This window comes from Pseudonaja textilis, chromosome 5 (genome assembly GCF_049901715.1).
Source record: "Pseudonaja textilis isolate UNSWEBS1 chromosome 5, rPseTex1.2, whole genome shotgun sequence".
Taxonomy (NCBI): Eukaryota; Metazoa; Chordata; class Lepidosauria; order Squamata; family Elapidae; genus Pseudonaja; species Pseudonaja textilis.
In genome coordinates, this window is record NC_141994.1 from 62,540,044 (window position 1) to 62,553,388 (window position 13,345).

At 39.9% G+C, this 13,345-nt stretch overlaps 1 protein-coding gene across 14 annotated transcripts in view; it reads left to right on the forward strand.

Moving 5' to 3' along the window:
- CALD1 (caldesmon 1) overlaps positions 1-13,209 on the forward strand; it is a 261,433-nt gene extending 248,224 nt beyond the window's left edge. For 8 of the 14 annotated variants that reach the window (XM_026714604.2, XM_026714525.2, XM_087935122.1 and 5 more), the window contains 7 exons: positions 3,970-4,013; positions 4,105-4,183; positions 5,333-5,470; positions 6,373-6,468; positions 8,261-8,341; positions 9,716-9,749; positions 10,785-13,209. In XM_026714604.2, the coding sequence (XP_026570389.2) occupies positions 3,970-4,013; positions 4,105-4,183; positions 5,333-5,470; positions 6,373-6,468; positions 8,261-8,341; positions 9,716-9,749; positions 10,785-10,816 (504 nt within the window). In that variant the 3' untranslated portion in view covers positions 10,817-13,209. Of the gene's footprint in view, positions 1-3,969; positions 4,014-4,104; positions 4,184-5,332; positions 5,471-6,372; positions 6,469-7,897; positions 8,016-8,260; positions 8,348-9,715; positions 9,750-10,784 lie in introns of those variants that run through there. The other 6 variants (XM_087935120.1, XM_087935124.1, XM_087935125.1 and 3 more) reach the window with 2 other exon arrangements.
- The last annotated feature ends 136 nt before the right edge of the window (positions 13,210-13,345 follow it).

Genomic DNA, 13,345 nt, shown 5'->3' on the forward strand with positions numbered 1-13,345 from the left:
TTTCTGTGCAAAGTTCTTAGACTTTTGCATGTTAGGCAGGGGTGGGATTCAAAAATCCCAGCAACCGCTTCACTGCCCGGTTGCTGGGTGGGCCTACCGGAACTTCCTGTTTTTGGTCAGCCAGTCGGTTGAAATACCGGTTTGCTGAACCAGCTGTAACTTTAACATCCGGTTCACTCGAACCGATAGAACCCACTCCTGATGTTAGGGCTTCTTTCATCACAACAATTGTATGTTAAGACAAATCCTGGGAGCTAGGGAGGTGCCAATATTCACCGCCCTGGTGGGAAAAGCGTTTTGTATGCTGAATGAAGGGAGCAAAAACCCAAACAACTTTCTGCAAATTGAATTGAGGTAGATAAACGGCAGTCTCATCCATGCAAGGACTGAGTTGCATTAGAATGTATATAATCTTCTTTTTAGCCGGAAAAGACCGAAGGTAGCCTCTTTATTTTGAATCTCTAATTTACAGCATGAATCCTAAGCAATGTGTGCGGGAAAGTTGTTTGGGAATATGTCAGAAGATTTACTTCCATCAATGAATCATGTGACATATCCACCTGAGTATATGTATTCATATGTGTGAAGGGAATGCTCTATACCAGGGATGTTAAACTGGTGGCGTCACGGCAGCATCACATGACATACCGGGATTTTTTTCCCCCTTCGCTAAGCCAGGTGGGGGTGGGGCCAGCATGTGACTCATTCGGCCGTGGGCCGTGAATTTGACACCCCTGCTCTATAGAACCTTTAAACTGATGGACTTTTGCCATTCATTTTATCTCATAGGATTTCACCTTATTATTTTTAGGAATAGAATAACATCAAATTCCGAAAACAGAATTTTTTTAAAAAAGAGACTCTGGAGTTCAACTTCCTAATTTAAGGACAAGTACAAGAGCATCTTCTTAACACTATGCTTTCCATCTTATTTTACAGATATATTTTGTAATTCTGTATACCGTATGTTTCTTACCAATTTTCAGTTGTGGGCATGCGGTTGCTTGTTGTTGTGGGGCTTTTGTTTCCTAAGAGTGTGTATGGTGTTATGCTGGTTTTGATCGAACAGTCACTGGCCTCATTGTTCTAATAAATCCTGTTAGCAGATGCACCTCACTTACCCAAACAGAAAAGAAACAACAATTATAATATACTTATGTGATAGCATATTTATGCTGCTCTTTGAGTCAACAGCATAAAAACAGCATAGTCAACAGCATAAAAACTGCCAGCAAAAGCTGATAAATATAAATATTTTGGGCAACTAAATTGCTTTGCACCGATGAGAACTCTTCCCAAGAAGAGTTACCAAGATGCTATAGCTGTAAAGAATTTTTGGTATATAACTATTTTCACAGGTAAAAGATTGGGCTTCCAGAAGAATTTGACAATTAAGTATCTGACAAAAAGAAAGTTAAGATGCGGATTTAATTTAATTTCTTTTTGTCAGTTACTTAAGCATATGCTCACCTAAAGAACCTTTCTAATTCTGAACAAATGTGTGCTGTAACAAGCACCCTTCAGTCTTACAAATAAATGCTGACCTGTACATTTTAGAGTTATTACACTTTTAAAGCATTCTTAAAGCATTCATTCAAGGGTTGAGAAATCAGATGGATTGCTTAGTTTCCTTGTTGGACATGCCAAACAAGGAAGTTTGTATTTGCTTTAACTAAAATTGAATCACTCAGCCTTTTCTACCAAGAGTTGCAAAATCTGTATCTGGTGTCTGACATTTAACAGATTTAACAAATAATCAGAGTTGGAAGGGACCTTGTAGGTCATCTAGTCCAACCCCCCGCCCAAGCAAGAGATCCTACACCATTTCTGACAAATGGCAGTCCAATCTCTTCTTGAAAGTCTCAAGTGATGGCGCTCCCACAAGCTGTTCCATTGGTTGATTACTATCAGAAAGTTTCTCCTTGTTTCCAGGTTAAATATCTCCTTGTTTAGTTTCCATCCATTATTCCTTGTCTGGCCTACAGGCACTTTAGAAAATAGCTTGACCCCTTCCTCCCTGTGGCAGCCCCTCAAATATTGGAAGACTGCTATCATGTCTCCCTTGGTCCTTCTCTTCACTAGACTAGCCAAGCCCAGTTCCTGTAACCGTTCTTCATATGCCTTAGTCTCCAGTCCTCTAATCATCCTGGTTGCTCTTTTCTGTACTTTTTCTAGAGTCTCAACATCTTTTTTATAATGTGGTGACCAAAACTGGATGCAGTACTCTAGGTGTGGTCTTACTAAGGCTTTATAGAGTGGTATTAGTACTTCCCTTGATCTTGACTGTATCCCTCTGTTAATACAACTTAGGATTGCATTAGCTTTTTTGGCTGCTGCTGCACACTGCTGGCTCATATTTAGCTGGTTGTTCACTAAGACTCCAAGATCCCTCTCACAGTTACTGCTATTGAGCCTGGTTTCACCCAATCTATATGTGTGCTTTTGGTTTTTCTTGCCTAAGTGCAGGACTTTACTTTTCTCTACATTGAATTTCATTTTGTTAGATATGGCCCAGTGTTCTATTTCTGAAATAACATCTCTTGTTGTTTTAGGAAAAGTGTGGATTTTGGATAGGGACAGAAATGAAAATGCAACTCCTGAAAAAAGAGCAGAATGTGTTGGAACCTGCTTCAGATGCAGTGAATTTTATCACCTAATTATTCACCCCTCCCTCTATATAAAAAGCCATACAGATTATCCTCAGATAGTAATCCATTAATCCTTTTGTAGCTAACCGTGGCATTTTCTGGCATGTGCTTGCAGATTAAAATAAAAATAAGAGCAAACAAGAGCTTGTGGTGGCTTGCAAGTGTTATCAATGAGGGAACTTTTAAAGGAACACTCGGAGAGTTGGAAAAACAAACTTTACTTCAGTTTTGCTGCCATCTGGTGACTCTTAAAATCAGCACAACATCATGTTATGGTATTCCTTTTTGGACGATTAATCTAAAGATTCCAGAATCCTTTAATCTGAACATTCCAGTTTGTGGGAAATTTCCCAATTCCTTAAGCAATTTTGTGTATGAAATCTTTCACTCCTTTCCTCTGTACTTTAGAATAGGTTCCTGTTTTTTTGTTTTTATATCCTTATCATATCTCAAATAGAATCTCGTGGTCCAACTTTGATTTTTAATCAGGGTACTAAAGTGGAGTAGTTGATAAATTTGGGGTTGTATTATAGATAGAACTGTGCAGTGAGAAAATTAGACAAGAAGCTAGATAGTTGGGTTTTTTTAAAAAAAAATACTCAGGAGTGTGACATTTTAAAAACTGGATGGCCAAATTACGTCTTCAATTTATCTCAGATAATTTGAGATTTTTGGCTTCATTCTGTTAGTAACTTTTATCAAAGGCAATTTCAAGAACCATCTGCACAATCAATAATACAGGTGCTAAGAGGAGGCAGCCTTGGACTAATATATTTGGATGGTTTGAGAGACCTGTGCTCCATCTGACATCACTTTCTTTTCTTCTTTCTAACATATAGTTTTGTCACCTGGTACACTCCAAAAAGGATGTCAGACTGTGGGAAGAGGGATGTCAGAATGGAATGATATGCATTTTAGAACTCCAAATATTCTTAGAGAAAGAAAAACAAAAACACAGGGGTGCTGTTTTCAGTTCTTTTACAACATCTGGTTCCATTTCTGTATTGAGTCTGCATGTGGAGTGATTCTGTTTTTCTTCCTGTCCTGGGGTAACTTTTTAAAACCACTTCATTCTTAACACTTTTGCTCTGTTAATTTTGTTTTTCTTAAAAACTCTGTGACATTTTGGGATCCAAAGTTGACCCTCAGTATAAGTGTAGGCCCTGACCCTTTCATTGTGCTGTTGCTGTGATGTGTGTTATGCACTTGATACGTTTGTTGCGTCTATGTAAAACCATTGCATTATTTAAACCTCTTCCAGGTTCTGTTATATTTGTAGACCTCACTTTTATTTTCTTACTTCTCTGTCTCTTTTCTTTAGATAGAAGAACGTGCAGAGTTCTTGAACAAATCTGTCCAGAAGAGGTAAAGAACTCAAACATAAAGAAAAAAGTCACAATGAAACTTAACATGGAGGATATGAACTGATAAGTCTGTCATTTCATTCTTTTCACAGTGGCATGAAACCTACTCACACAACTCCGGTTGTCTCCAAGATAGACAGTAGGCTGGAACAATATACCAGTGCAATTGAGGTGAGCTGCTTTTATTTTCACCATTTCCCATGTTTCTCTGATTAACCACCGTGGTCAGGTCTAATCAAACATTTTTCATAGACCAAGATTTTTTTAAAACATATCATTAAATACTCTGGAATTCCTTGGAAGCAATGGATATTTATTTAGGTACTGGTTAGCATGTTACATAGGTCCCAGAGAGACCCAGCCACGGAAACTCATTGAGTTATTTGGTCCAGTTACTCTCAATCAATCCAACTTACCTTTCAAGGATTTTTGCAGGGAGAAATATACTGCCGTAAGCTTCTGGGGCAGTGTGATGGCTCAGTAGTTAAGATGCTGGGCTTGTTGGCTAGAAAACTGGCAGACCAGGTTCAAGAGCCCGGTGCCATGCGAGTCCTGTCCTTGCCCCAGTTCCTGCTAACCTAGCAGTTCGAAAGCATGTGAATGGGAGTAGATAAATAGGTACCACTTTGGTGGGAAGTTAACAGTGCTCCATGAGGTCATACTGGCTACATGACTGCAGAAATGTTTTTGGACAGCACTGGTTCAATGGCCTTGAAATGGAGATGAACGCTGCCACCTATAGTTGGCACCAACTAGTGGAATAAAATCTGTACTGATTCCTTTACCTTTAAAGCTTTTCGAAGAAAGGTGGGATAAATCTAACAAATAAATAAAATGTATTTCATTCAAATGCCCCCATTCACTTAAGCTTCCTGCACTGCCCGAGCCTCTGTTTCAGTCTTCCTTTCAATGGCTTTTGGGTGAGGTGTATTTGAGAGATTGGCATGAGATGAACTTGGGGAAATTGTGGATTTATTTTGGCCACCTCTCTTTTGGCTTGTTGGCTTGTAAGTTGGTGAGATTCAGCCAGGCTGTAGCCCAATAGCAAAAAAGAGGAGGAGGAGAAGAGTGGTAGCACATCACTCTTGTGATATTGGAACAGCTACCTGTCAACCTGAAGTTGGCCTAACTGTGGCCATTTTCTTTTTGTAGCTTTCCTCTATGGAGGTTTCTCTTTGCATTGCATTTGTGCCAATTTGATATGTCCCAATAAAATGTTTTTTTTTTTTTGAGGGATATGCCTGCCTCAGAGTTCTCATTGAAGGGGATGTGTTACTTGGAAGCTTGACGCTACCCTGACTCACCAATTGCTTCTTGCAGGGCAACAAAGCTGCAAAGGCCACCAAGCCAGCTGCTTCTGACCTCCCAGTTCCTGCTGAGGGAGTTCGTAACATCAAGAGCATGTGGGAGAAAGGCAATGTATTTGCATCCCCCTCTGGAATGGGGACACCCAATAAGGTATATGCGTGGCGGCACAGTGGTTTTAGAGTGCAGTTTTGCAGGCTACTTCTGCTGACTGCCAGCTACCTGAAATTTGGCAGTTTGAATCTCACCTGGCTCAAGGTTCAGTCAGCCTTCCATCCTTCTGTGGTCAGTAAAATGAGGACCCAGATTTTTGGGGGCAAGAGGCTGACTTTGTAAACCGCTTAGAGAGGGCTGTAAAAGCACTGTGAAGCGGTATATAAGTCTAAGTTCTATTGCTATTGCTATCCTTCAGACTCTTCTGCTGTTATGACTGCCTCTGCAATTCCCAGGTCAATCAATGCAAAGGAAATGCAAGGCACATAAGTAAGACCTGAGGTATTAATATAGTGAACATGCAGGTTCTGAACTTCAAACAGGAAGGGAAGAGTTCCATAGTTTAGCTTTCCGAAAGGTGTTTTTTACTCTGTTTCTGAGATGGTATTTCAAAGAGACATTGCTCTAAGTTTATGCAACAAAACTCTGGCATAAGATCTCATGGCTTGGTAAGCTTTTCAACTATAGGATGCATCATGGAACCCTCCTGAACGTTTATCCTTGTTGTTACTTTAATCATATAATATCTTGCAAAATAGTCAGATTTCACAAGCTCTGGACAATCTCATTTCTAGTATCACAGGACTTCTCACAGGAAAGCTGAAATGTTGTGAGGTTTTTAAGACAGTCACTTGAAATCTCCTAAGATTAAAGTGCTTTGCTACAGACTTCAACATTCTCCTACATGTTTTCGTGAAATTACACAAATGTTTATGAGATTTAGCAATCTTACAGACTAAGCCATATAGATTCGGTAGATAAGATGTTGCAATCTGTAGTGCATCCCTGTTGAATCTTACTGTGAGGTTTCCAATCCTGTTTACAAAACAAATGTTCTGCAGGAAACAGCTGGGCTGAAGGTCGGAGTCTCCAGTCGCATCAATGAATGGCTAACCAAGACCCCAGAAAGCAACAAATTGGCTGCTTCAAAACCATCGGTGAGTATTTGCTGCTCTGTTTTCAGTAGTATTGTCATCTACGCTGCTATAAAGAGAGATGTTTAATAATTTTTACAGGAAGGAAAGAGAACTTCAGTGCCATTTTGGTAGGCATTACTGGCTTCGGAGTTGGAGATGCCCACCCACAGAGGCTGATCCTCGTTTCAGTAGCTTCTTGTCCTTGCCATCATCACTGGTTGATTGCCCAGGCATCTGAGAGAGGAGTTCAGGGTTTTAGTCTAGTGCTGTGCTAGATCACAATAAGATGAGAAGCCAGCACATCATGGATAATGCAGGATTTGGTGCACATTTGAACCTATTAATGAACCCTACCATTTGTAAATAAAAAAATATATATAATGGTGAGAACTCAGTGTTCAGAAGGTTGTCCCTGTTTTGAGTTACAAGGGACATCCATACTCAACCGGATGTTCTCCAGTGGTGAACATCAGGGGTGTCAAACTCAAGGCCTGTGGGCTGAATCTGGCCCACAGGTTGCTTAGATCTGGCCTGTGGGGCCACCTTGGAAACAGCAAAGGACTGGCCTGCAGTGCCTCTGCCAGGGAAAACAGGCCTCATTTTTGCTGGCAGAGTGCTGCAGGAAGCCATCATGGCTGAAAATGGGGCCCAGGGAGGCCGCACATGCACTACCCCCCAGTTCCATTTTTGCTGGCAGAGGGCTAGCAAAACAAACTAAAAACAAAACAAAAGGAGAAATGTTTCCCCTTTTGCATTTGAGCATGCAAGAAGGGAGAAAGGGAAAGAGGAAAGAAAAAGAAAAAGATGGGAAGAGAGCAAGGAAGGAAAAATAAGGAAAGAGGGGAAGGAAGAAGAAAGCGGAAGGAAGAAGGAAGGAAAAAGAAGAGGGAAGGAGGGAGGGAGGGAGGGAGGAAGGAAGGAAGGCAGGAAGGAAGGAAGATTATAATGAGAGGGAGGGAGGGTCTGAGGGAAGTCCTGCCTTAGCACTTGGCCACCACAGGTGCCCCTGACACAAGTGACATCAAGCTGGCCACGCCCACCCTGCCATGCCCACCCTGGCCATGCCTCCTCCCCACTCCTCCCGAAGTCAAACACAACCCTGATGTGGCCCTCAGTGAAATCGAGTTTGACACCCCTGGCTTAGACCATAGTTTCTATATTTTGCAACCAAATGGAAATTGCAACCTGACAGCATTTGAAAGCGATGCCTGAAAATGGTCAGCTGATTACTGATGGAGCAAAAGTAGCAGTTTAGATAGCTGTGGTGTGGTTTCAATGTCCTGTTTCTACATTCTTCTCTATTCAGAACTAGCATCCAGATGTTCATATGCTCAGAGATAAATATGTTTTCATATAAGAAGTCTGGACATTATAAGTGGATTGTAGTAGAATTATTCACAGAACTGAGTTGGTACTAATCTGTCCTTTCTCTTGATTCCTTCTTTCTCAGTCAACTGCTTTCTTCTCTTCCCTCTTTCACCACCATCTTCTTGGCTGGAATTCTATATATATACCTCCGTTGTTCTGTTCTTCCTTTGGATTGGCTGTTTTCTTTTAAACTGAGTCAGGTAAATCAGTTTTGAAACTCCTCTGCAAAACCCTGAGCTTCCAGTTCCAGCTCGTTTATTTACTATATGTCCAGTTAGATGTGGACCTATGTTTGAAAGGAATTATTTCAAAGCCTCAGGCTACTGATTATGAATTCATCTTTGGGGAAGGTTTATTTAAATAGCACAAACTTTAGTAATATATTTTTACATCATTCTTGGTTTCAAATGCTTACTTTGGGGTGGGGTGTTTTTTGGGGAAATAGGACTTACGACCTGGAGATGTATCTGGCAAACGCAACCTTTGGGAAAAGCAGTCGGTTGAGAAGACCAGTTCTTCATCAAAGGTGACCATCCCATCTGTTATTCTATTCCAACTCCCAGAATTCGTTAGTGAGCCATAAAAGGTTCCCCATCCCTGGCCTACTGGTTTTTCAGTTGTGGGGGGAATCAGTTTTTGACTTGAATGGGACTGTTTAATATACAAATGTAGGACATTGCACATCGATAAGGTTTTGGATAGTCTTGAAACCGAGATTTGGATTTGGGATGAGCAATTATAACATTCCAGATGGGAGGCTCAACAGCATCTTTCTCTAAACACGCATTAGAGAATCGTTCTCAGTTACGCACGGAAAATGGAATCTCATAGCAAATTGTGGTATGCTCTTTTTATACTTTACATTTGTTAAGAGCCTCCAAGTTTTGAAGGGAGAGATAATAGGAGCTGCACTTTGGGATTCGTAGTATGCAACACTGTAGAAAATTGTGGAAAAGAAGCCCTTGAACAACCCATAACCTAGAAATCATTTTTAGACCATTTGATGGATCTTATGAATAATAATTACATTCCCAGAAATCAAAGATCATTTTCTGAATGGTTTATGAATAGGACGAGGCTAATTTCTTTACAATGAATAGCCAGTTTGGGTGAATCCCTTGTTCTGATGATCAGCTGGTTCCAAAGCGGTTCACTCCGATGAGCATGTGGGCCCATCCGTCCGCCCCTGCTGTTTCCTGCGTTTTATGTCTTTTTGTTAGAGCACAGCTGATTCGCGTGGCAGAGCAGTTTGCCGCGCCTCAGCTGTTTTCTTCAGCTGCAGTTGAAGGTAAGTATTAGCTTTTTTAAATGCGGACCATGCGCAACAGTGCACGCTCACTGAACTGGTTGTTAATACCGGTTGAATCGCACCCCTGTGCTGAAGTCCTCTTTAATTGCACGGCTGAACTTCAGTGACATAATTGCCAAATCTAGAAGAATGATGTAGAATAGATCTCAAACTATTTATTTATCTGTACTGTACTGCCCTCCTCTTGAGATGGCCTCCTGAGAGAGGGGTCAAAGAGGCCATCTATGTCAAAACTGAACAGCCCTCTCTCAACACAGAGGGAGGGATATGACATCATCTATCTCCAGTCTACAACACAGTCCTTTCAACAGTTCCAAGAAGGCTCCCCACCCATTTGTACCATTCAGGACACAGATAAACCTCCAGGTGGCCTTAACGACCTGCTAAAAGAATGCAAATGACCAGTTGTCTGCAAGGAATATAAATCCTTCCATTCTCCACCATCCAATCAGAGCTGAATAAGCTTTTTGATGAAAAGTGAAATGTCTTCAAAGAAAAACCAGAAAGTCCAGTTGCCTCTTGAAAAAACACCTTTGGAACAATTTATGTTTTTGTAACCTTTTTTAAAACTTCTTTTTTTTTTTGAATCAGGTCACAGCAGCTGGAAGGAAGTTGGAGACCAATGGTAAGTAAAAGTGAGCATTCCAGTGCTTGGGATCAGGCATGGTATGAATAAGGGGCCCAAACCTCAATTTTGGAATAATATTAGTTGGATTGTCAGACAGTCTCTCCTCCCCAGTGGCTTGTCCCTGATGACAAATGGGGTTCTTTGTCTGGAATCTGTAAGAGGCAAACAACAGAACATTCAAACCCTCTGAAGACGTGATCTACCTGTTGAATATTGTATTGTTCTTCCTAAGGTCCTCTTGATCAGGGTCTCCAACCTTGGCAAACTATCATTAGATGGTTTGCTCAACAAAATCCAAAGTCATAACCATGGTTTGCATACAGCAGTGTCTGGATCCATTTATAAACAAGAATCTAGCCAAGCATTTTATGGCTTAATGTAAGATATATCATAGTCTTCCTGTTTACATTCCTGCTTGCTGAGTATAATTACTCTTACTTCTTTCCTGTTCAGCTCCGTACTTGTCTAATTAAGCATCTCCAACCTGAATAGGAATTAAAGCCTTTTGAAATCTTTTTAATGGTTCTCTGCAGGATCCATTTCTTTTCAGGCATTATGCCAGTACTGAGATATACTTTCTTACCCAAGAATAAGCTGATTCAAACCCAATTTTGCAGCTCGATGCACTAAAATATTGCATTCCCACATGAACGAGGAAGTAAAATTTGAGCTGGGAGCAGTAAAATGTATGGACCATTTAAAAAAACTAGGAGTTTTACTCATTTGTCTTTTGAAAATAAACAATCAGTGGGTATTATTTTAAAGGTGGTTAAGATTGAATCTATTGGGAATCTCTTCTAGATTGTGCGGAATGAGCAAGAAAGAAAGCTGGTATAGTCCTTAAAATTTCATCTTAGTGTTGCAACCTACATCAGCAAGTCCTTGGAGAAGTAGGGATTTTCTAACTAAACCCCAAATTTAAAACAGTTAGTCTCTTTTAATAATTTAAACAATACAGTCAAAAGACTGTAAACTCCAAATGTTGACATTTCTGGTGATTAAAGGCAATCCCACCACTTTTTTTTCTTTCAGCAGGTTTGAGACAATTTGAAAAGGAGCCTTAAGGAAGCCACCAATTATGCTGGACCAACTCGGTTTTCAAAAACAGAAGTGCTAAATTTGTCCTTTTCTTTTTATATATATTTATGTTTGTTTTTGTTGGTTTACTTGGGAGGGCGGGCGGGGTTGGCTACATTATCCCAGTTTTTAAGGAAACCATGTATATTAGCACTGTATTTAATATTCAGTCTTAAAAACATTTGTCTTAATAGTAGTGCCTTGTAACAAGAGCCTTATTCTTCCCCCCCCAAAAAAACATGCTGTGAAAGAGAGAGACACGTCTACTGATGAAGTCTAACAAACTGTGTGTCCAGACAAGGAGGAGAGGGGCATCTGCTGTGCAAACCTTCCACTTGTGGGTCCTATCCCAAATAGGTGAGGCAAACATAGGGCCAGGATAAGAGGAACACAGGCTGGTTCATTCACAAAGCACAGCACCTGAAGAGTCCTCAAAAGTCAAGATGGAGTCAACCTCTTTGTTCCTATTGACTTATTGTTGACTTGAGTGTACAAAGGCGTGGTATAATTCCCTAAGACTATCGTGGTCTACAGAACGCTGTATGATCGCTTCACCATCTTTGGTGATCCATCCATCACCTTTGATGGAATGGTGGCCTTCTCCTCCTTTGTTCTCCAACATCGTGTCACAGATTAAGAGGATGCCACATATGTGTTATTGATGGAGGAGTACCTAATCCATCACTTACATTTTGCTTGGGACATTCCTGTAAGTGAAAAGCATCTTCTCCATCCATAAGGCCATGTGCAGAGCAAAGGAGTCTTACTTTCCACAAAGGGAACGTAGGAGATATGCAAGGAATGGCACTCGATGGATCCCACACAAATATCCTTCCTGTAGCTAAGTGGGATGAGCCCCAGTTTATTTTTCCTTTCAGCACTTTAGAGTAAGACATGGAAGAAACATGCTGAGTTGGCCATTTCCTTCCTTAACTAGTCCATAATGAATTAGGATCATCAATACAATTTTCATAGTTTTTAAAGTAGCATTCCCCACTCCCTTTAATAAGTTATAGTGAATACCCTGAATTTGGACAATTGCAATCAGCAGTGGTACTGATAATGTTTCTCTCTTTTTTTGTTGTTTGTATTTTATAAAAACTAGTTAACAGTTTTAGAACATATACATCTTGCTTTTCTAAATGTTATGTATAAGGCACTACTAATAATAGGCTTTTAATACTTATTTACTTCATTTAGCTATAAACTTACATAACTAGCCAATATCACAACCTTTTTGAAAAAAAAAAGAATACACACCTTTTATATTAATATTCCATAATTGCCATTAGGGACATGGCAAGAGAAGTATTAGATTTAAAAAAAAAATAAGTTGAGCGATTAAAATTATAGTTTTAAAGAGGGAAGAAAAAAAAGTTTTAGGTCATAGGTCACATGTATAAAACAATATAGCTAATTTATATAGAACTACCATAATTACCACACAAGAAATACATGCACGCACGCTGTTGGTAATCCTTCTTTCCACCTTATTGCACACTGATTTTGCTTTTTATCAGGTCTGTATACATTTCTCATATTCTCACTTTCAAAAACAAAAAGGACACCATTCTTCCTATTGTCATACAATTCTGTCCCTAAGTATAGTAGACCTTGACCCTAGGTGCACTAATCAAGGAGAATCAAGGATCACTTCCTGTAGACCAGGTGGTATCTTCCAGATGCACTGAGAATCTGAGGAGTTGTAATCTCAACACATCTGGATTATTTCAAATTAGGAAGGGATCCTTGATGTTCTTCAACTTTCTCCCTCAAGGAGTCCAAACGTAGATATCCTTTGTCCTGGAGAACGTGCTTGCTGAATTCCAGGCAGCGAGGAAGGCTTCATTTGAACCCAGAATCCTCTCTAGAGAGGATTGTGTCTCAGTCATTCCACCCCAAATCTTTATTTTAACATCCATATTATTTGACCTGTATATAGTAAACTACTAAGTTTGAATTTACAAATCACATGATGATTGTTTTTTTTTTTTTACACCATACCTAGGGGTGAAGTGAAGTATTTAAAATTTATAGCCCACTCCAATTGCGAACCATAGCTTGAGAATGGTTAATTTCTGTATACAGGTTTACATTTTTATTGCATCTGTTTGTCCTTTTTAGTTTTTTTTAAGGGGTTAAAGATGGAGTAGCAGTATCCAAGCTCCATTGCTTTTGTGAATCATCAAGTTTACATAATGAATTTCACTAGAGCTTACAGGTGGCATCAGAACCATAGAAGACAAAACCTTGGATCTGTTTGTGGTTTGGCTGTTAGTTTGTTTTCTTTAAATACACTTTGGAATCCTTACATCCGAATAACTACCATAAACCAATAATGCTGATTTTGTAATTCACAATAAATGGAGTTTGTCTGCCAGATGGATGGATCAGTTTTGTTTCTCAACCGGGGCTTTTGTATGCCAGTGGGCTCATGACATCTACATGGTCTGGCATCTTCTTGAGTTATTCTTTCTGACAAAACGACCACTTCAGTGCAGTTGTTTTGTACTATT